At 42.2% G+C, this 22,389-nt stretch overlaps 1 protein-coding gene across 3 annotated transcripts in view; it reads left to right on the top strand.

Annotated features, from left to right (window-relative positions):
* The window catches only part of LOC144692933 (exportin-1-like), a 63,073-nt gene that overhangs the window by 21,268 nt on the left and 19,416 nt on the right, over positions 1 to 22,389 (top strand). For 2 of the 3 annotated variants that reach the window (XM_078562094.1, XM_078562096.1), the window contains exons 2-13: positions 2,704 to 2,829; positions 2,970 to 3,071; positions 6,416 to 6,488; positions 6,582 to 6,637; positions 7,038 to 7,082; positions 12,383 to 12,564; positions 13,449 to 13,497; positions 14,000 to 14,119; positions 16,334 to 16,462; positions 17,273 to 17,431; positions 18,503 to 18,697; positions 19,832 to 19,970. In XM_078562094.1, coding sequence (XP_078418220.1) covers positions 2,710 to 2,829; positions 2,970 to 3,071; positions 6,416 to 6,488; positions 6,582 to 6,637; positions 7,038 to 7,082; positions 12,383 to 12,564; positions 13,449 to 13,497; positions 14,000 to 14,119; positions 16,334 to 16,462; positions 17,273 to 17,431; positions 18,503 to 18,697; positions 19,832 to 19,970 — 1,369 coding nt within the window. In that variant the 5' untranslated portion in view covers positions 2,704 to 2,709. Of the gene's footprint in view, positions 1 to 2,700; positions 2,830 to 2,969; positions 3,072 to 6,415; positions 6,489 to 6,581; positions 6,638 to 7,037; positions 7,083 to 12,382; positions 12,565 to 13,448; positions 13,498 to 13,999; positions 14,120 to 16,333; positions 16,463 to 17,272; positions 17,432 to 18,502; positions 18,698 to 19,831; positions 19,971 to 22,389 lie in introns of all 3 variants that reach the window. The other variant, XM_078562093.1, reaches the window with a different exon arrangement.

The following is a 22,389-nucleotide window of genomic DNA, read 5'->3' as shown; positions in this document are numbered from 1 at the left end:
GAGTGTTGTTGGAGCTGCACTCACCCAGGCAAGTGAAGAGTATTTCATCACACTCCTGACTTGTGCCTTGTAGATGGTAGACAGGCTTTGAGGAGTCAGGAGGTGAGTTACTTGCCATAGAGTTCTCAGCCTCTGACCTCTTTGCTTATCTGTTTGGACTTGCCTATCTACTTGAAAAACAAAAGTGCAAAAGAAGCCTTCCCATCACAATAGTGAGTAATTTTGGCAACCCCAACATTATATGTTGATTTTCTTTTGTGTTCTCCTCTAGTCGGAGGGGCTTGGCTGCTTGCTTGACTGCTGTACACTCCAGTAAAGAAGGCCACAGTGTTGCTCCCGATAACTAATTTTTCAACTTGCTCTTGGGACCGCTGTGGGTAACTGGCACATTCAGAGATGTCCAATGATAACTTGCTTCTCAGTGGGTGAATCATCCATTGTCTGTCTGAACTGTGGTGCCCCCATTCTTGGAGGGTTGGTGGTTGCCAGCTACCTTTCATTCTGGCTCCAGTCTAGAGCACTGCCTTGATTGTGATGTGGTCGCCTTTTTCTAAAACACAAATAGAGGCAGCAAAATGCAACAGTTTATTAAGTGGAAGTGTAACACAAAGGGAGAGGAGAGGGTGGAATAAAGGAATATAATGTCTGAGAACCATTTCAAGTTGTTGCCTCACTGGACCTTGGGTGACTTTGTAGATTTGTGTCTTTAAGTTTTGTAATGGCTGAATTTCTGTGTACTTGTCCAAAAAGTATTTGCATTTCCAGCTGATTGGCGGCCTCAGTTTATCTGCTCCAGACTGAATTTGTGAGGTGGCAGCTATGTTTTAATATTACAGTAGAATGGCTGAGACATGTAACTTGCAAATCTAAACATGAGTGATTAATCTAACCCAGGTTTAGTTTTGTTTTCTCTGTACTCCATTGTTTTTCTTGGCTGTACCACATGTTAGCTATCAAATGTGTCAGCCTTGGCATAGTTGGTAACACTCTTGCCTCTGAATCAAGGTTGTGGGTTCAAGTCCCATTCCAGATATTTAAGCACATAATTGAGGCTGACAATTCAGTGCAGCACTCAATGAACATTGCACCACTCGATGAATGCTGCACTGTTGGAATTTGAAGGCCCTGGTCTCTTTATCCCCCCCCCACCTCCACCTCTCCTCTCAAAAGATCCCACACCACTCTTTCAAGGTGTCCTGGTCAATATTTACCCCTCAACCACCATCATTAAAACAAATGATCTGAACATTGCTGCTTGGGGCAGGAAGGTGGGGGCAGGGGTGATGCTGCTGTGTTTCTTGACATGGTAGAAGGCAGATTAGGTGCACAAGTCCCTGTTCTTGCTGGATGAGCATAGATGTGATTTCCAGCAGCGATGACCTGATAGCGATTTTTGAAGTGAAGTTGTTTTCCAGGCTATCCTCCTTGTCATGGAAAAGCAGGGAAATTTGTTTCCTTCCTTTTCTCCTTTTTCCCCATGCCCCCTCCCCCAATACCCGCCATGACCTAAGATCAAATAATTCACCAAAAACCTAGGATCTATCAGCCCTGCATAGCTCTTAGTAAGCGAGGCAGCACATTCAAGTTGTAGGTGTAGCATAGCCAAATGCAAAGTAGTGGTGCTCATACTCGATGCTGATCTGTTGAGGACCTATGTTGCTTTGTAACCTCAGCAGTGTTCATTGTTTATGGTATATTGTTTAAGATACACAATTGAAGGACATTGTTTAATTAAGTACTTGGAGCACTTAGAAGTACTTTGTCCGGCCCGACTGTCTTCCCCTCTTCCGTGGCCATGCTCATGACCAGGTGTCCTGGGAGAGGGAGTACGCGGTGTCCACTGACACACTTAAGGCCTTTTGTGACTGACCAGTGGGCACTGCAGGGACTGGTGTGCATCATTAGCCCCCAAAGTGAAATTTTGATTTTGCTAATTTTCTTTAAGATTTTTGTATTTCGTTACAATGCCTCTTTAAGGGGCTATCACTATAACTTATCTGTTAATTTGTTTAATTGATATATTCAAGTATAAAAGACGTCATCCAGCCTGGCCGTCTGCCCCCCCTTCCTATGGCTATGTTCATGGCCAGGTATCTATGGGGCAGGAGCGTGCTGTGTCTGCTGGTACTCCTGAGGCCTTCTGTGACCAGTGGGCACTGCGGGGGCTGGAGTGCTTCCTCAACCCAGAAAACAACATTTTAAAATTTAGTTCATTTAATTTTGTATTTTTGCCTTTTAAGGAGCTAATTGGCTATCTAATTAGATTTATTAATGGTTACTTTACTGGTGTACTCAAAAGAATTGGGACACTGGGTGGATAGGTAGAAAGCAGACATATGTAGTGCTGCATTCTGGGAATAAACCAGTTATCAGAAAAGTATTACTGTCTAGTTTCGGTTCTTCACCAACTGGCCTGGGATAGGAGTAACACTCATGGAGGCTGCTCATTACTCCTGTCTAAACCTATGCCTGTAGAGCAGAAAAAAGAAGAAAAATGCATTTATGTAGCATCTTCGATGACCTTGTGTGATCCTAAAGCCAATTAAGTACTTCTGAGGTGTAGCGACTGTTGTATAGTACCCAAGCATTCATCTCTGACTTTGGGAGAGGAGGAAATAAAATGGGGTAATGGAAATAATCTCTAAGTTGGGAAGTTTTTGACACTGTTGTCTGATCTGTTTCTTTTCACTTTTTCTTTAGCAGGACCCCATGCCAACAATCATGACAACCGACCACCCTGCACGTCAGCTTCTGGACTTCAATCAGAAGCTAGACATTAATCTGCTGGATAATGTTGTAAATTGCTTGTATCATGGGGAGGGCCCACAGGTAAGAATAACACCCTTGGGTGACCAAAGTGGTGACCTTTCTCTTGGCACTTATTTCATAAGCAATACGTTTGTGTATTCTTTCTTGGCTTTAAAGATATAAATATACTGCACCAAATTCGGTGCTTTTCTGTTCTCCAGCAACGAATGGCACAAGAAATATTAACTCACTTAAAAGAACATCCGGATGCTTGGACCAGGGTAGATACCATCCTAGAATTTTCCCAGAATATGAATACAAAGGTAAGCAAGATTCCATAATGAAACTGTATTGGTTATGAAACATTCCAAAGGGAAAGCAAAAGATGGCCTATGACCATTTTTCTTTCCTTAAAAAGGTAGCTCAATGCTTCATTTCTTTTGCAAGTGATGCCTTCAGAAGGATGCAAAAGGGAATACTGAGGTGAGCTGCCAAATAGCAGCCAAGCTTGCACTGTTTCCAGATAACTCCAGTTATGTGGTTGCTATTATTAAAAGTTCAGTTACAGCTTTTGACTTTAACGTTTTAGATATGTTTATATGGGAATATTGAGAGGGGAGCAAAGTCTTCAGTCCAGGAACAGTAGGAGGCCTTTCAGACTCCCGAGCTGTTCAGCCATTCAGTTACATCGTGGCTGATCCTACCCTTGGTTCTGTAACCCTTTAAAGCTCCTCTTGTCAAAACTGACGTCGGTAGAATTTTGTTGTTTTCAGTTTACCAACCACCATCTCTGCTTTTGGGGGCAGACAGAAGTCCAGATTTCAACTAAACAGAGAGAGAATGCCTTCTGTGATAGCCCAAGGAGCTTTATAGCCATTGAGCTACTTTTGAAGTGTAGCTGCTGCCATGTAAGAAATTATCCTTTCTTAAATTCATTTGTGGGATGTGAGCATTGCTGGCACAGCCAGCATTTATTGCCCAACCCTGACTGCCTTTTTAAAGGGCACTTACTGACAGCACCCTGATGAGCCGAGTTCTAATTTTAAGGTTATGCCCTCAGGTTCTGAGCTCCCCCACCAGGGGAAGAAATACTGCGGATGTTGGAAATCTGAAACAAAAAAATTTCTGTAAATACTTAGATTAAGCAGTAACTGTGGAGAAAGAGAGAGTTGATGTTTCAGGTCGATGACCTTTCATCAGAGAAATAGAAATGCGTCCTTAAGCCAGTGCAAGGAAGAGGGGCAGGGAGAACAAAAGGAGAGCTCTGTGATACGGTGGAGAGATTTAAACAAAACCCAAAATGTGATCATGGTTATAGTACAGAAACCAAGGTTACACCCAAATGAGGCATAAATGGCTATATAGCAGCCATCTTAATACAACATGAAGGGACTTTTTAAAAAGGAAAAGAAACAGGCCAGCAAAAAGTATTTTTTAAAAAGCACATACAACAAGATGGAGGCAGAGGTTATGATCTAAAGTTGTTGAGCTCTACACTGAGTCTAGAAGACTGTATAAACAAAAGATGAGGTGCTGTTGCTTGAGCTTGTGCCACCGATCCCGTCAATCATTGTAAATGCTGCAGTTAGGTCATCCCCTGATTCTTCTATACTTGGGAGCACTAGCCCAATATCTGCCACCTCTTTCTCTCTCTTGGATTTCAGCTAAAGCTGAAGAATAGTGTTAGGAAATAGTTTAAGTAAATTATATTGCTATTTGTGTGTTAGGAATGCATTTTAGCTTTAGTGTTTAAGTTTGATTTGTATTTCTATATCTGTGTTAAGAAAAGGTCAAGTTGAGTTTTAGTTTCACTTTAAAAGGTGCCCGTGTTTCTAATGAGAGTTTACGACTGTAAGAGAAGTTAAACAAAGAGTAGAAAAATTGGGCTATTGCTGAGCAACAGTGGTCCAGAGAGGTAGGACCTTCCAACAGAGACACACACACAAGAAACTAGAAACAGCAGTTTGATTTGGAAGCTGTTTGAGTTCAGTTGGTTTTGAAGACAGCTGCCAAGCAGAAGCAACCTAGAAGGGGCAGATAGCCAGTTCCAAGCTAAAGTTGGTTGAAAGTAGCTGCCATGAGAGACTGGAGCAAAGGAGACAGATAGCAAGTCCCAAGCTAAAGAAGAAACTCCACAAGAATCCAGGAGAGTGGAACAGGGGAAAGCCCCAAGCACACCATCTAGTCAAAGGAAGAACAGGAACCTAGAAAAGGCCCTGTTAAGTGAAGTTAAAAGTGAGGGGCAGAGAAAGGCACCAGAGACTGGTTGGCTCACAGTGTAACAGGCAGCTGGAGGAAAGTGATGAGAGATCCATCGCACCTGGTTGAGATGGCATCTGTCACTTGGTTTCAGGATGGTGTGCCTGACCACAGGTTGCCTATTGGTTTACGTGGACTGTGTACTTACCGTGAACAGTAGAGTATAAGAGCTTTTGTAACTTGTGTTATCCTTATGAATCTGTATACACCTGTAAAGGTATAGTTGTGGGTGAAGGAGTATTGTAATATAGTTCATCTCTTCTTGATTAATGTTTTATGCTTTTGTTAAATGTGCATTAGCTGACTCCAGTGACTCTCTTCAGTAGCCCCTTCCATGTATCTAAACAAACAAACAAAAGTTAGAATCTATCTAGCTGGGTTCCACCCTGGGATCAGACTCAGTGGTAACCTCGGCTGGGGATCATAGCAGTAGCCTGACGGATAATTTGATCATACCTCTCTCCTGGGGTCACTTGTCCAGCCTTTGATAATCAAAGTGCTAATGTTGAGAGTCTATGGTGCTGGTCACTTCCACATACTGCTGGATAAGGAATGGTCTTGGGAACAAAACAATGATCATCTGTAATCTTTAACTTTTAAACGTACAGAACTCTGGTTTACCTTATCTTGATGATGAACAAGGTGAAAGGCTATTGGGGGTAGGTGGGAATGTGGATTTGAAGTTACAATCAGATTAGCTATGATATTGAATGGCAGTGCAGGCTCGAGTGGCCAAGTGACCACCACCTCCTAATTTGTATGTTTGTAAAATGCCTGTCAGTATGGGCAACTGCTGCTGGGATGACTTTTTGCTGGTTATTACCCAAAGAACTTGGGATAGTAGAGATGGCAAAGTGAGAGAGGAAGAGAGGAGAAATGTGGCCTTGTCTTGCATAGGCTATTGATAAATCGTAGTTATTTGACTTGTGTGCTAAAAGAACCTGATGGTAGGTTTTGATAACCAAGGAATTTCCCTCCTGTCGCTCTCCATAATGTGTTATTTACCACCACCTGAATTATCGTAGTTCTGTTTTCCCACCCATGGCAGCGCTGACTTGATGTCACCACTTGGCGCATCATCTGGTCAGCGGTAGCAATTCAGGTAGACCTCACTTTTGTTGAGGGTCGGTGGGTTGTGGATCAAAAGTGGCACTGTTAGCTTTTGCACTCTTCCATATTGTTCATTTGTTCATGGGCTGCAGATGTCGCTGGCAAGGCCGGCATTGGTTGCCCATCCCTAATTGCCCTTGAACCAAGTGGCTTGCTAGGCTATTTCAGAGGGCAGTTAAGAGTCAACCACATTTTTGTAGATCTGGATCCACATGTGGACCAGGCCAGGTATGAAGGTAGATTTCCTTCCCTAAAGGACGTTAAAGCAACACTGATGGTTTTTAATCTCTCTTTTCAGTACTATGCCTTGCAGATACTAGAAAATGTGATCAAAACCCGTTGGAAAATACTTCCAAGAAATCAGTGTGAAGGTAAGTTGCACAGTTTTCCTACCACCTCCATCATATATTTGTTTTTTTTTTAAAAAGTCGCTCTTCAACATTTCCCTTTTTTCTCCATTTCAGGAATAAAAAAATATGTTGTTGGCTTAATCATTAAAACATCTTCAGAGACCTTGGAGGTAAATTTAAAATTTATGTCCTATTTCCTTTCTGTGATTTATTATTTCAATATGGTATTTTTGCATATTCATTCCTCATCCTTTTAATCCTGGATTTTTCTGTTCCATGTTGTTCTTCATTAATCCTTGAAGTTTTCATTGTTTCACAATATGGCTACCAAGTGCTGAGTGCACAAAGCTACAACAGCGATGCGCCATAACCAGATTGGACCCTGTCCTTGCCTGGCATTCACATCCATGTATGACAGTACAGGGCAAGAACTGTGGCTTAGAGCGCAAGTCATCTTGCCCATGTGTGTTTTATTGGGATGTCCATTTTAATTTAAAAATGGGCACTGAGGCTAAGTAGGTTTGTTTTCAGGCATTATTTAACTTGTTTCTGTCTCTTTTTCTTTTCTAGAAAGATAAAGTTTATCTTGGAAAACTGAATATGATTCTTGTCCAGGTAGGTAAAGTGTGATATTGCAAACTGGGAAAAAAATAAAACCCTTTTTGTTCTATTTCTGAACAGTGTGCAAGTTTGATGGAACTTAAGCCGACCCTTTGAGGAGTGGGTTGAGATATTGCTTCAGTATGTTTTATCTTCAGGTCAGGGCTGACTGGTTTTCCCCTTATCCTCCTGGCTGATCCCCCAAGACTGAGCTGGGTCAGTCTTGACTAGCTGCCTGAACTGCTGTTTCTGCCTTGCACCCTGGTTTGGGGTTTAGGGGGTGGGGTGGGGGGAGGGTGCGAGAAAGGTCTGACTTCTGTGAATGTTTAGACTCCTTCCTGTGGACGATGGGGGGATTGATGTCTTTCCCTACATCCAGGGTGCCACTAATAAACACTTTTTTTAAAACTATAAAAATAAGAACCTGTGAATATGCTCTCCAATCAGTTGGTCATGGCACTGTTCAATATGCGAAGGAGCCATAATCAGGAAATATCAAATTTGATTTCTGGTCTGTTGATTTTAATTAGTATCAGTCAGCTTTGATGGGGATGCTACAATTTACCTGGGCTTATGAGGGGTAAACAGCCTGGATCTCCCCCCTCGTGGCTGTACGATGAGTCTTGCTGCAGGAATGTTCTTCTGGGCTTGACTATGACACTCCTTTATGGCAATATGCAAAGAATGGCTACATGGGCAACATATTGTGGGGACAGCTCCAAGCTGGGGAACTAGACCCCATCACAGTCTTCAGGAGTTGAAGGGAGAAAATAGGTAAGGATGGAAATGGGGAGGGGGTGCATAAGAGTCGCTTAAAAATTGAGAATTTTAAACTCTTAAGGAGCTGTGTTGTATGCAGGTGTACCCAATTAGCTTTATTTGCATTGCTCCTTGTAATCTGGTTTAAGTACAAACCTTAAAGATAGATTCTCAATTTTTACGACTTGACTTTGTTTTTATTCACTACATATCACTATATGTTTTTGCATGTGCTCATCTGATTAGAGCAGGTTCAGGCTGGGCTGCGCCACCACTCGTGGTCATTGCTCAAACGTCTACATTCATGTACGATGAAGAGCCACTTGGGTGAGTTGCTGGTGGAATGACACCAGAGTGAGGCCTTGGCACCTTTGAGAGATGGTCAGGGAGTGGTTGTGGACAGAAGATAAGATGGACTGGGGGAAGAAAATGGCAACTTGGTTTCATCATTTTGAATCTCCATGCACAATTAAGTGTTGCATGACTTTGTTGGTGATGTGAACGTTTTGTTTATTTTCTCGTATATAATTCTTACTGAAGGAATATGATTTGACAATGTACAGTTTTTTTGTGTTTTTTTTATATAAATTTCAGAAACTGCAGCTATAAAAAGCAAGGAATTTCAACATTAATCGAGGTTAAGTCTCGTAAGAAAGAATGTGATGGCTTCCTTCTATAGGCCATATCTAACCTTCCTTACTGTGAACTCTGCCCAATTTATTTAATTTTTAAAGTAAAGTTCTACCAAAAGTCTTCCCCAGATTCCCCGCCTCCCCCCCCCATCTCCCAAAGATAACCAAACTTCAGAATATCAATCTATGTACAGCCTCCACTGTCCACCCCTGACAAAGTTTTCTTTCAATAGCCATTCTTTGGGTGTGCCAACACAGTATTCACTAACTTAATGAGACTGATCTGAAACAGATGCTTTCTTCCCACCAATTGCTTGATATGCAATGTTTTACTTTGGTGTTTGTTCCACATAATCACCACTCTCGGGGATGGGACTAAGAGTGCTGGGGGTGGGAGTAGTGGGGAGGGAATTGGCCATGTTGGGAGCAACAGTCCTTCTGGTCTCCAGTTGGCCTGCCGCATGTTCACGAGCCAGATTTGGACCAAGTATCAAGTCGTACAAGAAAGTTGTTTGTATTTTTTTTAATCCTATGGGGTAGTTGCTTCATTTCGCAATCAAAGAGGGTAAAAGGGTGACCTATTCTTATTGGTAAACCGATGTAGTTAATATCTGCTGTTGCACTGTCTATTTTATCCCTACCACCAAAAAACTGATCATTGATGTGGGTTCAGATTTTCCTGTGGCTTTGTTTGCAAGTCTGGACCCACATCATAACCATTTTGCAACTTGACCTATTAGTACACTGTTATGGCAGTACTGATTTGCTCCTGGCCAAACCACTTTTGATTAAACAAAATTCATCTATTTCAAAATCTATTTGAAGTTTTTTTTTGCACATGAAGCCACTTTTTTTTTTAGTTGATTGTAATTTAACTGCAGATGAGAAGTGATCAATTTCCTCTTTCTTCCCTTATCGCATGCCCTCCACTGCTGAAATCTTTGTATATTCCTTTGTCATCTCCTTAATGAAACCATTGCCTCATTCTCCTGCCATCGTAAATTCCAACTTGTCCAAAACTCTACTCCTTTGTTCTTTTTTTACCCATTGTTTCAATATCCAGCTACCCTCTCCCCATCCTTGCTGACGCTCCAGTGCCTTCTATCTCTTAATATGCTTAATATATTGTATTGTATCAATAAATCCCTCTCGGCCTTGCCCTCTCTTGTCTCTACAAGCTCCTCTAGCCCTAATACCTCTCCCAAATAGCCAACTCCTTGGATTTTGGTCCATCATTCAACACACCCAATAGCTGTGTAGTGCCTTCATATACACATTAGCATGGATAGAGGGTTGGTTAGCTAACGGGAAACAGTAGGAATAAATGGGCCGTTTTTAGGCTGGCATGATGTAATGAGTGGAGGGCCAATGAGAGCCGTGTTGGAGCCTCAACTATTTACAATCTATATCAGTGATGGAATTGAATGTATGAAAGCTAAATTTGCTGATGAGGCAAAAATAGGTTGAAAAGTAAGTTGTGAAGAGGCCAAAGAGTCTGCAAAGGTGTACGGACAGGTTAAGTGAGTGGGCGAAAATTTGGCAGATGGAGTATAATGTGGGACAATGTGAACTTGTCCATTTTGACAGGAAGAATAGAAAAACAGTATATTATCTAGATGGAGAGAAATTACAAAACTCTGCAGTACAGAGGGACCTGGGTGTCCAATGACACAAATCACAAAGTTAATTTCCAGGTACAGCAAATGATTAGTAAGGCAAACGGAATATTGTCATTTAATGCATGGGGAATGGAATACAAAAGGAGGGATATTTTGCTACAGTTGTATTGGTGAGACCACATCTAGCGTACTGTGTAAGTTTGATCTCCTTAAAGGATATAATTGCATTAGAAGCATTTCAGAGAAGGCTCACTTGAGTGATTCCTGGTGTGAGGGGGTTATCTTGAGGAAAGGTTGGACAGTTGGGCCTGTATCCATTGGAGTTTACAAGATTGAGAGGTGATCTTTTTGAAACATAAGATCCTAAGGATACTTGATAGGGTGGATGCTGAAAGGATGTCTCATCCTTGTGGGAGAGACTAGAACTAGGGAATACAGTTTAAAAATAAGGGGTCTCCCATGTAAGACTGGGATGAGGAGAATTTTGTTCTGAGGGTCATGAGTCAGAGAGCGGTGGAGGCAGGGTCAATGAAGGCAGAGAAATTATTGATGAACTAGGAGGAAAGGGTATAGTGGGTAGGCAGGAAAGTGGGAGGCCACGATTGGATCAGCCATGATCTTACCAAATGGAGCAGATTGAGGGGCTGAATGGTCCACTCCTCCTACTTCATATGTTTTGTATGCGCTGATCTGTTCTCTGGAATGCCCTCCCTAAATCTCTCTGCCTCCATCCATCTTTTAACCTTTTGAAAGATCTTCTCAAAATCCACCATCTTATTTTAGCTAACCTTTTTTAGGACGTAACCTAAGACCTCTCCTTTGCTGTTGTGTTAATTTCCAAGAATCTATAAAGCTTCTTGGGATATTATTTTTAAATTTGAGCTGTTGGTGTTTAGTGCAGGCTATAGTCGCAAACAAAGACCAAACTTGCATCTGAATAGTATCTTTGGGATCCGCTGGACCTTGCAACCAGCAGATTGCTTTTGAAATGTAATTGCCGCCATGTACGCAACTGCTGTGGCCATTTCTCTCACAGCAAGATCCCACAAACTGCAGATGAATGAATAACCACAAATATGGTTTTGGGGGAAAGAATATTGGTGAAACCATTGGAGAATGCTCTGCTTCTCTGGGATTGTGGCATGGAATTGTTTACATCCATCTGGACAGGCAAAGGGGGCTTTGGTTTTGCGTCTCATCTGGAAGGCAGCATTTCTTGAGTAGCTATGGACTGGACTGCCAGCCTAGATTATCTGCTCCAATCTGTAAGAGACTTGAACCACTATCCTTGTGCTTCTTGCTCAAGAGTGCTACTGAATGAGCTGAGGTGTTACTTGTGCACACTTAGTGGCATTAAGCTCAAGTACCCAGTTGCAATGCTGATTTGCGTATACTTGCGTTGAATATTTTATACCAAAGGTTTCAACAGGTAATCCTGTAAATGCTGGCTACAGCTTCCTCTGCAGGAGGCATAACTAGAACTAGACATCTGGCCTGGCCAGGGTATGTAGCAGGATTTGTATTGAGCTATGGAATGCATTGCTTGAAAGAGTGGTGGAAGCAGACTGCATCGGGTCCAAATTTGAATTAAGTGCACATGAGCGTAAACATGTCTAGTCCTCATCCAATCCCTGAACTGCAGATTTTCAGCAGGACCTGCTTTTAGGTCTACTTTGCCAGCAGAAGCACAGTCACTTACAGGCTAATGTGGGACACACACACACACACACACACACACACACACACACACACCCCCCAAACCACCACCACCACCAAGCTCTACCTGTCTGCCTCAAATGGCTCTTGAGGAGTAGGCTGGGCTAAGAGACATCAAATTTCCAATAGGTATGTCATTGTTTTTCATATTCTAGGATGGGGGCGGCAGAGTGGGTGTTGGGGCTCCCTTCAGACCACCATAGTAACAGCCCCCGTCTTATCAAACACAACTGATGATACAAGTGGCAGCCCTGTACATGGCTTTTCCACCTGCCAGACTTGCTAGAAGCCATGTATGGTACTTAGTGATTTTCGTGCTCTTTGTTGCTTTGCACTGTGGATGTGGCCCTTCAACTACAATTGCTCAGTGTAGCAGGAAACTTATTTCCACCAGTTTAGCTCCTGCCACCTGACTTCCATTGTCATCAGAATTAAACTTGTTACTGGTGAAAGTGATGAATGGCTACATGGAGTTTGATATTCCCTGGGAGTTGTACTGCAAATATCACTGGAAGGTAAGGAATGTGGAATTTCTTCTGTGATTTTAATTTAACCTAATTCCTCTTTTTTTTAAATTTTTAAATTGCAGATCCTTAAACATGAATGGCCCAAAAACTGGCCCACATTCATAAGTGATATAGTAGGAGCCAGCAAAACAAGCGAGTCCCTGTGTCAGAACAACATGGTCATTTTAAAACTGCTCAGCGAAGAAGTGTTTGATTTCTCAAGTGGGCAGATGACACAGGTGAAAGCCAAGCATTTAAAAGACAGGTGGGTGCACTGAGTCAAATGTTCCCAATGTTTGTCCCTTCCTTAGCTGAAAGTGGTAGCTCAGGCTGGGAGTTGGGAGGGTGATATACTCTGCCATTGACCTGCATCTTTCCTTAAGCAGTCAGTCACTCCTCTGCTGCAGGCTTGTGCAGTGAGCATCAGCAGGCTGTTTGACTGTGGCCGGGGCGGTGGGGGGGGGAGGCATAACTAGAACTAGAGATCTGGCCTGGCCAGGGTATGTAGCAGGATTTGTACTGAGCTATGGAATGCATTGCTTGAAAGAGTGGTGGAAGCAGACTCTGTAGTTAACTTTTAAAAAGTAATTAAATATGTGCTTAGAGGAAACGTTTGCAAGGCCATAGGAAAAGAGCAAAGCGGGGTTAACTAGATAACTTTCTAAATGGTGGCATAGCCATGATGGACTGAATGGCCTAATTTTCTGTGCTGTGAGATTCTGTACATGGCTATTCTTGATTTAACAGAAAATGGAGGCGTGGGTTAGGCTCGTGAAAGTGTGGGTATTTGCTCAGTAGATTCATTAATGACCGAGTAGGTCACCCTGTCTAACCAGGGACCCAGCCTGAATCTGTCCATGTATGTGGACAATTGCCATTGGAAGTCACTGGACCAACACTTGGGAATGGGAACTCTGGCTGAGCTATTTTTGCATTCCTCTTTCTCAACCCAAGTCTCGAAGCACTTATGGGTGTTCCTGTGCCTGAATTTTGCCAACTAATGGAGCAAAGTCTGGCTTCCTGTACCTTCAGTACTAGTAAGAAAAAACCTGCTTCCTGACTTTGTTTGGCAGCACTTTTTTCTTTTCTTCCAGTTCCTTTCATGTGGAAATTTGTATTTAATTTTTTTTTTCTTTTTTTTCCCCACAGTATGTGCAATGAATTCTCGCAGATATTTCAGCTCTGTCAGTTTGTGATGGTGAGTAAACATTACTGGATCAAGTAAAGTGGAAAGTAGCCTTTCATCAGATCCGCCCCTCTTGAAACATCTAATTATCCTTCTCTTTCGGATGCTGAGTCATCTGCCCGTTTTCTGTTTATTTCTCTTTTAAATTGAGATTTCTAGCATTTTTGTATGTAGTGAAAGGGTCGGGTGCATGAAGGGTTAATGTGAGACTGTACTGCCCACAGTGATGTAAGAAGGAACCTGACCGAGAGCCAGGGTCAGTCTGGAGATGGACACAGCTGGGGTAAGACCTAAAATGAGGTCAGCTTCATGTCTGTACCCTCTACTGTAAATATGTACCTTAATTATGAGTTGTTAACAAAGACCTGCTGAGCTGATTAAAATACTCCAGACTGAGCGCCTGCTTCATGGTGTCCGAAGCAGGATTCTTCATGGGATGGAATTTTTTTTCTCTTTGCAATCCCACATTAGTGTGTTTGACAATAATACTCTGTATGTTTTTAAATATTTGCAGGAGAACTCTCAGAACGCCCCTTTAGTCCACGCAACACTGGAGACATTGCTGCGGTTTCTGAACTGGATCCCTTTAGGTTACATCTTTGAAACGAAACTCATCTCCAGTTTGGTGTACAAGGTGAAATTTACTTTGCCTAGCCAAGTCTCCATAATGTAACGAGATGTCTTTTGTTTTAACCAGTCTTGTGTTTGAAGAAGTTTCTTTTTTTTTGGCTCCCGGTAACTTCTATTAAATGGGGGGGGTGGGGGGGCAATAAAATCAGGAATATTGGAGAACAGCATGAGGTGATTCGATTATATATTTTTTTCCCCTCAAACTCCTGAACCTTTTTTTTGAAGAGCTCCTAACCTATCCTGTAAATTGGTTACTGAGTAGGATCAAAATAACTGCGCTCTTACTGTCACAAACATCTAACTTGTCGGCATAGGCTAAGTGTAGCTGCTGAGAAAAGAGAGATTTCTAGTGATCTTTTGAAGGAAAATTCTGGGGATTTTGACTCCTGGTCTCAATGGCTTTCTGATGACTCTGCTGAGACTATGCGCTCAATATCACTAACTTGCATTTTTATGTATATGTACATAAATCATTGAAGGTCGCAGGACTGGTTGAAAGTGCAGTTAATAAAACATTCAGCATCCTGGGCTGCTTCATTTGGGGCATAGAGTACAAAAGCAAGAAAAATCTGTAGAAACCTGGTTTGGCCTCAACTGGAGTATTGTGTCCAGTTCTGGCCACCACCCTTAAGGAAGGGTGTGAAGGCATTAGGGAGGGTATGGAATAGATTCACGAGATTGGTTCGAGAAATGAGGAACTTCAATTATGTGGCAAGATTGGAGAAGCTGGGACTGTTCTCCTTGGAGAAGAGATGGTTGAGAGGAGATTTGATAGAGGTATTCAAAATCATGAGGGATCTGGGCAGGGTAAATAGGGAGAAACTGTTCCCATTGGTGGAAAGATTGGGAACCAGAGGGCACAGATTTAAGGTAACTGGCAAAAGAAGCAATGGTGACACGAGGAGAAACCTTTTCATGCAGTGATGGTTAGGATCCGGAATGCACTGCTTGAGGGTGTGGTGGAGGTAGCATCAGTTGAGGCTTTCAAAAGGGAATCTAATCATTATTGGGGGGGTGGAAAAAGCAGGGGAATGGCACGAGTTGAATTGCTTCTGCAGAGGGCCAGCACAGACACCAGTGGCTGAATGGCCGCCTCCTTCTGTGCTGTAACCATTCTATGATTCTACATAGTACTTCTAATGGAGAAAAAAACTTTCCAAGACCGTTTGCAGTTGAAGACAGTGGCTTTGATCTTTCAGTATTTAACTGGAGGATATTGTGGCTAAAAAGTCTAGATGTTGGATGAGTAGTCTGACAACGCTGAGGATAAGCGACGTGAAGAAGTGGAGGTGGATTTTATTGGCCTATGTGTGGTATTTATCCCAGTCTTCCATCCCTGAGGAGAGAACTGAGCAAGGCTGACACACAACTCCTGTATGTGATATGTGTGAAGCCTGGTAAATTTTATTTTATGATGCTATAATTTTTTAACATTTGTCCACATGGCAAACTGCACTGTGTAGTTCTATTTGATGCCTGTCTGAAGCATCGCATATAGCAGGTCGGGACCAAGTGTACTCTTCAGGTGAAATGGGGTTAGATGGTGGAGATATTTGCGTTTCCTTATCAATTATAATTCAGCTCCCTTTTGAAAGTCATATATGTTCTGCCCTTACTTGTATTTCCATTATAAATGGCAACAGTACATAGAAATTCTTCATGCTATAGCTAGACTCATCTATTGGTGATGCAGCATCTCCACTGGTGGGAAGTTGTTGTAATTATTTTATTATACAGGGCATTTAGAATTATTTTATCACAAGTTTGTACAGGTCACTTAGGAAGTATTTGTGCAACTTTTATCATTTTGTGTATGTGATAGCAAAGCAAAAAAACTGCACCTGACAGTGTAATTCATACGGTTTTTTTTAAAGTGTTAATGTTGACGAAATCCCTCAGCATCAACTGAAGAGTTTTCTAATGAGTTTGGAAAATTCTGCAGTTGATACTGAGGGATTTCATGACCATTAACACATCGTTGTTAATAACAACATCAATATAAAATCCTAATGAGCTATGTTTTCAAGTGTTGTTTACAGTTTGGTTCTATCATGTGTACGTCCAGAATTATTAAAGTTTGTGAAGTTGCACAAGGAACCCGGTGTTCTGTTTATAAATTAGATATTGGAATTTATACCGCAAGCGCCTCAGATGTAAAACTTGCACACGTCAAGTGAACTGCCTATTTTAACTTGGATTTTTTTCCCTCTTTGCCTAGTTTCTGAATGTGCCCATGTTTCGAAACGTGACGTTGAAATGTTTGACGGAAATTGCTGGCGTTAGCGTCAGTCAATATGATGAGCAATTCATCTCGTTGTTTACATTAACACTCATTCAGCTCAAACAGGTAAGTTGGACTTCTTGCACTCTGGTTGCTGCCCAGGGATTGCCTGATCAGAGAAATCTCGGAACTCACTTGATTGTGTGCCAACGCTCCAGTCCGTGCTTTCGTTTCTGTTTGTCATCAAAAGCCTGGAAAAAAGCCCAGATGCGAACCCCAGGATTTGGTTTGGAGCCCACTCCTTGACGTGTCTGTAGTTGTCCCTTTCACTCCTGCCCCCACCCTCGACTCCCAGATCAGAATAGCGCATTGCAGAGGATGCTCTGAAATAGATGGGTCAAGATGTGACGATTGATGATGTAGAATGATGATGCACCCTCCAAGCAGGGAGAATGTGTATTTTTGGACCATTTTAATTTTGGTGAAAATGGAGCCCTTTAGGTATGAAGTGCTATTAAGCCTTTATTCCTATAGTTGCTGTGCTTTCTGCTAACCCCAGTGCCATAATTTGATTAGGTTTTCTTGCAACCCTGCTTTCACCTTTTGGTTGAATAACCAGCCAAATGGTACAGCTTCCAGGACTTGAAGAACAAATTTTGCTCGGCATGTTATGCCCAAACCAAGACTTGGCATTGTTGGTTAGACTTGATCCCCAAGGGCCTGTCCTGTAATGACACTGTAGGTTTAGCCATTTGCAACTACTGACACATCCCACTTGGGGCCATCAACAAAGAGCTTCATTGATTGATTGATTTTTTTTAAAAAAAATCTGATCACTGGCTTTTATCTGTTTCCACCAGTGCTCATTCATTTAGAGTCTGAATTGTGACATACTGTGATATTCCAATTCAATCTCCAAGCTTTAATCTCTTTCAGATGCTACCTGTGAATACTAACATTCGGCTTGCATATGCAAATGGAAAGGATGATGAGCAGAACTTTATTCAGAACCTGAGTCTCTTCTTGTGCACTTTCTTGAAGGAGCATGGTACACTGGTAGAAAGGACACTGGAGCTCAGAGAGGCTCTCTTGGATGTGAGTATGAATGGAATGATGGGGTGCTATGATAACATTTCTTCCCCCCCCCCCTTCTTCCAGCGACACTCTGTTGGCTCTCTGGGGTGTCAGCCTTTTCCTTCCTTCTGGTAACTCGTGCTGGCATTATGGTTCTACAGATGCTGTTAGCCTTCTGGAACCTAAGCCAGTGCACTGTCCTTGTTGTCAAAAGACTAGATGGTGAATATTGAAAGGATGATTACTCATGGAGGGCATTCCTGCATGCATTTTCGAGCGCAGGGACTTCAGTGGGGTAAATGAGTTTGGCGTGATGCAGTATCCCATGAGTATTAACAGTTGTGCAGGGTGATATGCCAACCAAACACCACAGTATTAGCATAGTGAGCATTGGTGGCTGTGAGAATGCTGGATTCTAAAATGAGTCCAGTGGTTATGTACAGAACAGCAAATGCATGGCCGTGCCAGGGAGAAGGGCAGATGGCTAATGTGGAAAATGATTCTTGTGAAAAGAACATACTAGCTTAAAATCAGTGCTGGCGATCCTGGCAACTGTTGTTATTGGGCTTTTTTTTTAAACAATATTCCATAACCGTAGTCAATGTTAATCTCCTATGGGGATAAAATTGTCCCATGGAATAATTCTTTTTAACCTTCCCATGCAATAAGTAATGGCATATAGTGCAAGCTCATTAAAGGAAAAGAAGGAAATGTAAATATATTTTCATGAAGGGATGCTGCGGGAATGTATATTATCAACAATGTTTAATAGGCTTGAATTTATATGGTGCCTTTCACAATCTCAAGCTATCCCAGTGACCTACAGCTAAAGTTTTGAAATGTAGTTATTGAAGTTAAGTGTAATTATCGAACCCAAGTAGATACAAGCAGAATCTTTGAATGTTTTTAAGGCCGAGGTAGATAGATTCTTGATGAACAATGGGGTGAAAGGTTATCAGGGATAGGCAGGAGGTTACAATCCAATCAGCCATGATCTTGGGATTGGTGGAGCAGGCTCGAGGGGCCAAGCGGCCTACGTGCCCTAATTCGTATGTACGCTAATTTTTTTCTTTTGCTTGTTTGACACGGCAGGGCCTACACTACATGATTTTGATATCGGAAGTGGAAGAGATAGAGATTTTTAAAATCTGTTTGGAATACTGGAATCATCTGGCAGGAGAACTTTATCGTGAAAATCCCTTTTCCATTAGTGCCTCTCCTGCTCTGGGGAATCCTCACAGTGATGTTCCTCCTAGGAGGCAGATCTACCTACCAGTGCTGTCAAAGGTGTGCATCATTTGAACAGGTGACGAAATGGCTCCTTCCACATTTCAAAGAGCCAGTATTGGATTATCTCAACCTGGGCACTCTCCAGACTTCATTTCCTTTCTGGGAAAGAGACGGAAAAATATAACCTTGCATCCTCATGCATTCCTTGACATGGCAGTTCTTGTGTTCCCAAATTATTAGTTACTGAATGCTAATAGAGTCTTAATCTATAATTCTCGCTTTAACAAAGACTCTATACAATTTTTAAATGATCCTGTACTCAAAGCGTATATACTGTTTCGCCAACAATGGTTTCAACTTAAATATTATCCCTCTATTTTTCTTGCATTAGAATAAGGCACTCCTGGGTGTGGATTGGGAGGCTGTGAGGGGATGTTGGCACTGAATTTAGTTAAATTCCCTCCCCCTTTTGCCTCCTCTCCACTTCTGCACATGCATGACCTGTTCTCAGGTTCTGTCCCATCACCAGGAACGTGTGCACACATGACTCACTGACCACCCATCTGATTAATTTGCCTGTTTGTTGTTTTGCTTCCCTCCTTGCTGGTACCCATGCCCTTCACTGTCTTTGGGGTAGTAGGGTTCCAAGTGTATATAGCATTGCATTAATGCATTGCATGGTGGTATTGAAGTTAAGGCAGCCTGGGTTACTGACTGCGTCCACTGATGACCACTGACCTCACTGATTCAGAAACCCCTCACCATAATAAAATAAAAACTAAATTATAATGGTAAAGGTTCCATTTTTAAAACTTTAGGCGAAATCTATCTTTTTTTTTTATAAGCCTTCCCTCATCTTTCAGAAGTGCCCTCAAGTTATTTATGTTTTGCCCTTGAATCTACCTAAGCTATATGATTGCAAGAGGGCAGTCAGTTGACCAGGTACCAGCATCAGTTTCTGATCAGTCATTCAAAGCCACCGCCACCACCACGATCTCAATGTCACATTTCACTCTTACAAACTGTAAAATGCACATTTTCTACCATTCTGGACAATAGCTTGTTGAGTTTCCATAAAATCTAAGGCATTCACCAAAGCAATCACACGCATAAACCAATCAACTGAAATGTCTTTGCATGAATTGTCTTTTGACTAAAACGTAATAAATTTATGGATTTTTCTTTTTTCAGGTGAGGCTTATAATGATCAGCCGAATGGCAAAACCAGAAGAGGTTCTTGTGGTGGAGAATGAGCAGGGAGAAGTAGTTCGGGAATTCATGAAAGACACAGACTCCATCAATCTGTACAAAACTATGAGGGAGACACTTGGTAAGTTTGAGGCTTTTTTTAGTTTAACAGTTTGTACAAAAGTCTTGTAGACTTGGAAGGCCCTCTACTCGATCTGATGGTTTTGCTGAATGAGGTGACCTTGGCTGTGTGCAGCCATTGAGATACTGCAGTTGACTTCAGTGACTTTTAGAAGGTTAGGGAGGGAGGAGCACTTATAACCAGGGTTTCTGTACCAGATTGCTATCCATTGATGTGTGCTGGGAAATGTGTGTGGTTGGCTGATGAAGGTGGTCAGAGTCCAGTTAGATAGCCTCCTCTTGCTCACTTTGCTGGGTCTCCTGAAGGCCGTGTGAGATACCAGAGGGCTGTGGGAATATTCCCACGGTTAAGGTACTGTCTTTGGAGGGAGTGGCTCGGGAGCTTTAACTTTAGCTGTTCCCTAAATATGTTTCTTTCTTTCCTCCTTGTGGAGGTAACTTCTAGGGAATGCTGGCCTAGTGATTGTGAGTGGACTAGTAATGCAGAGGCCCAGGTTAATGCTCTGGGGTCATGGCTTCAAATCTCACCATGGCAGCTGCTGGAATTCAAATTTAATTAATAAACCTGGAATTGAGAGCTGGTCTGAGTAATGATGACCATGAAGCAATCATCAGTTTGTCGTAAAAACCCAACTGGTTCACTAATGTCCTTTAGGGAAGGAAATCTGCCGTCCTTGCCTGGTCTGGTTTACATGTGATTCCAGATCCACAGCAATGTGGTTGACTCTTTACCGCTATGGCCTAGCAAGCCAAGTGGTTCAAGGGCAGTTAGGGATGGGCAACAAATGCTGGCCTTGCCAGTGACACCCACAACCAATGAAAGACTAAATAAACCCTGACTAATAAACTTGTGTTCAAATCCAACCACAATTTAAAATCAATTAATTAAATGGATCTCCAATTTTTTTTTTAAAAAGCTAGTATCAGTAATAGTGACCAAGTAACTATCAGGCTGTTTAGTTCATTAATGTCCCTTGCTCACAACGGTAATAAATACTAACCTTGCCAGCTACGTCTGCATCCCAAGAATGAATTGGGGGTGGGTGGGGGGTGGGTGGAATAATACCTGGCCTCTATGCAGCTTCTCGAAACAAAATGGGTACAAGTTCAATCGCAGATGAAGAAGTATCACTGGTGTATCAACAGCCTGTGCCACTGCTCTGCCTGTTCCTCAAACCCTGGTCATAATGAAGGGGAAGATTAAGCTCCCGTGGGTGGCATTACTCTGTTCACATTAATGGAATTGGTTTATTTGTCCGTAGGTTCCAGATTGAAAAATGGGCTGTGTAAAATGCTGGCCCGCTTTTATGTAATGCTATGTGCATCTAGAGAAAATGATCATTGCTCTTAAATCAGCTGGGTGTCTTAAAGGCAATCTAATAGAGTTCTGAAACACAACCAAGTGGAGGGCTTGATGCTGCGATTGAATGGAAATTGGGTAAAAGTTGCTTCAGTCCTCTTGAGTGCAATTGCACAAAACTTGAACACCACCCAAAAATAAGTTATTCCCGATTTGTGCTATAAGCACATCAGCTGCCAAGCTCTTTGGCCCATTGGGGAGTGCCCTATGCTGGTTGGATTGTAGCTGTATCAGGCACGGTGAATCAAAGTGAGAAACATGGGGGATTACCTGAGGCTTTCAGCAGGATAATTAAAACTAGTGGGGAATGGGAGCTTATGCAGGCAAAATTTCAGTAATCTAGGTTTTTGCCTGAGATTCTTACGCGTATCCTGATATCAGTCATGTAGCTCATTCTGTGGAACTGTAGGAAATGCAGATGTGAAGAAAGACTTGGGACAGTTGGGGATTTTCCTGTTATTACAGGACAAAAACGATATTTCAAATTGTGGAAGAATAGGGTAGGTTAGATAGAAGCAGATGGTTTTCCGTTCAGGAATCCAGAACAAAGGGGCATTGATGCAAGGACACACTGCAGTAGAAACTTATTTACAGTGTTGTCTAATTGTCTTCCAGGATTGTTGGTTGTTGTGAAAAGCATGTTGGTTTTCAAGCTTAGGTTGGATAAGTGGTTGAACAATAGTGGGGTAAAGAGATATGGGACTGGGGCTGATGTGATTAGACCTGGAAAGAAAATGCCAGCACTGTAGTTGGGCAGGATGGCCAGTTCCAGATTGCAGTTTGTGTGTATTTCTCGTCCTTCCCTACCACGCCATGAATTACTGCTGGTGTTATTGTACAGGGTTAGAGACGGCCTGGGAGTTAATCTGCAGCCTTTCCTTTCAAGTTGTGGCATAACGTGACTCTGGGGGAGGCAGTTGAATGATGTGTGGAAAGAAATATCTCTTTCTGAATTATGGTTAACCCCCATTAAAGTTCATTATCTATTTTATCCATTCTTGATGCTTTGATGAGCTCTACAAAGGACCTACAAATGTCTCTTCCCATTTCTGACCAACCC

This window comes from Cetorhinus maximus, chromosome 18 (genome assembly GCF_964194155.1).
Source record: "Cetorhinus maximus chromosome 18, sCetMax3.hap1.1, whole genome shotgun sequence".
Classification (NCBI taxonomy): Eukaryota; Metazoa; Chordata; class Chondrichthyes; order Lamniformes; family Cetorhinidae; genus Cetorhinus; species Cetorhinus maximus.
This window is presented reverse-complemented; position numbering and strand designations above follow the sequence as displayed.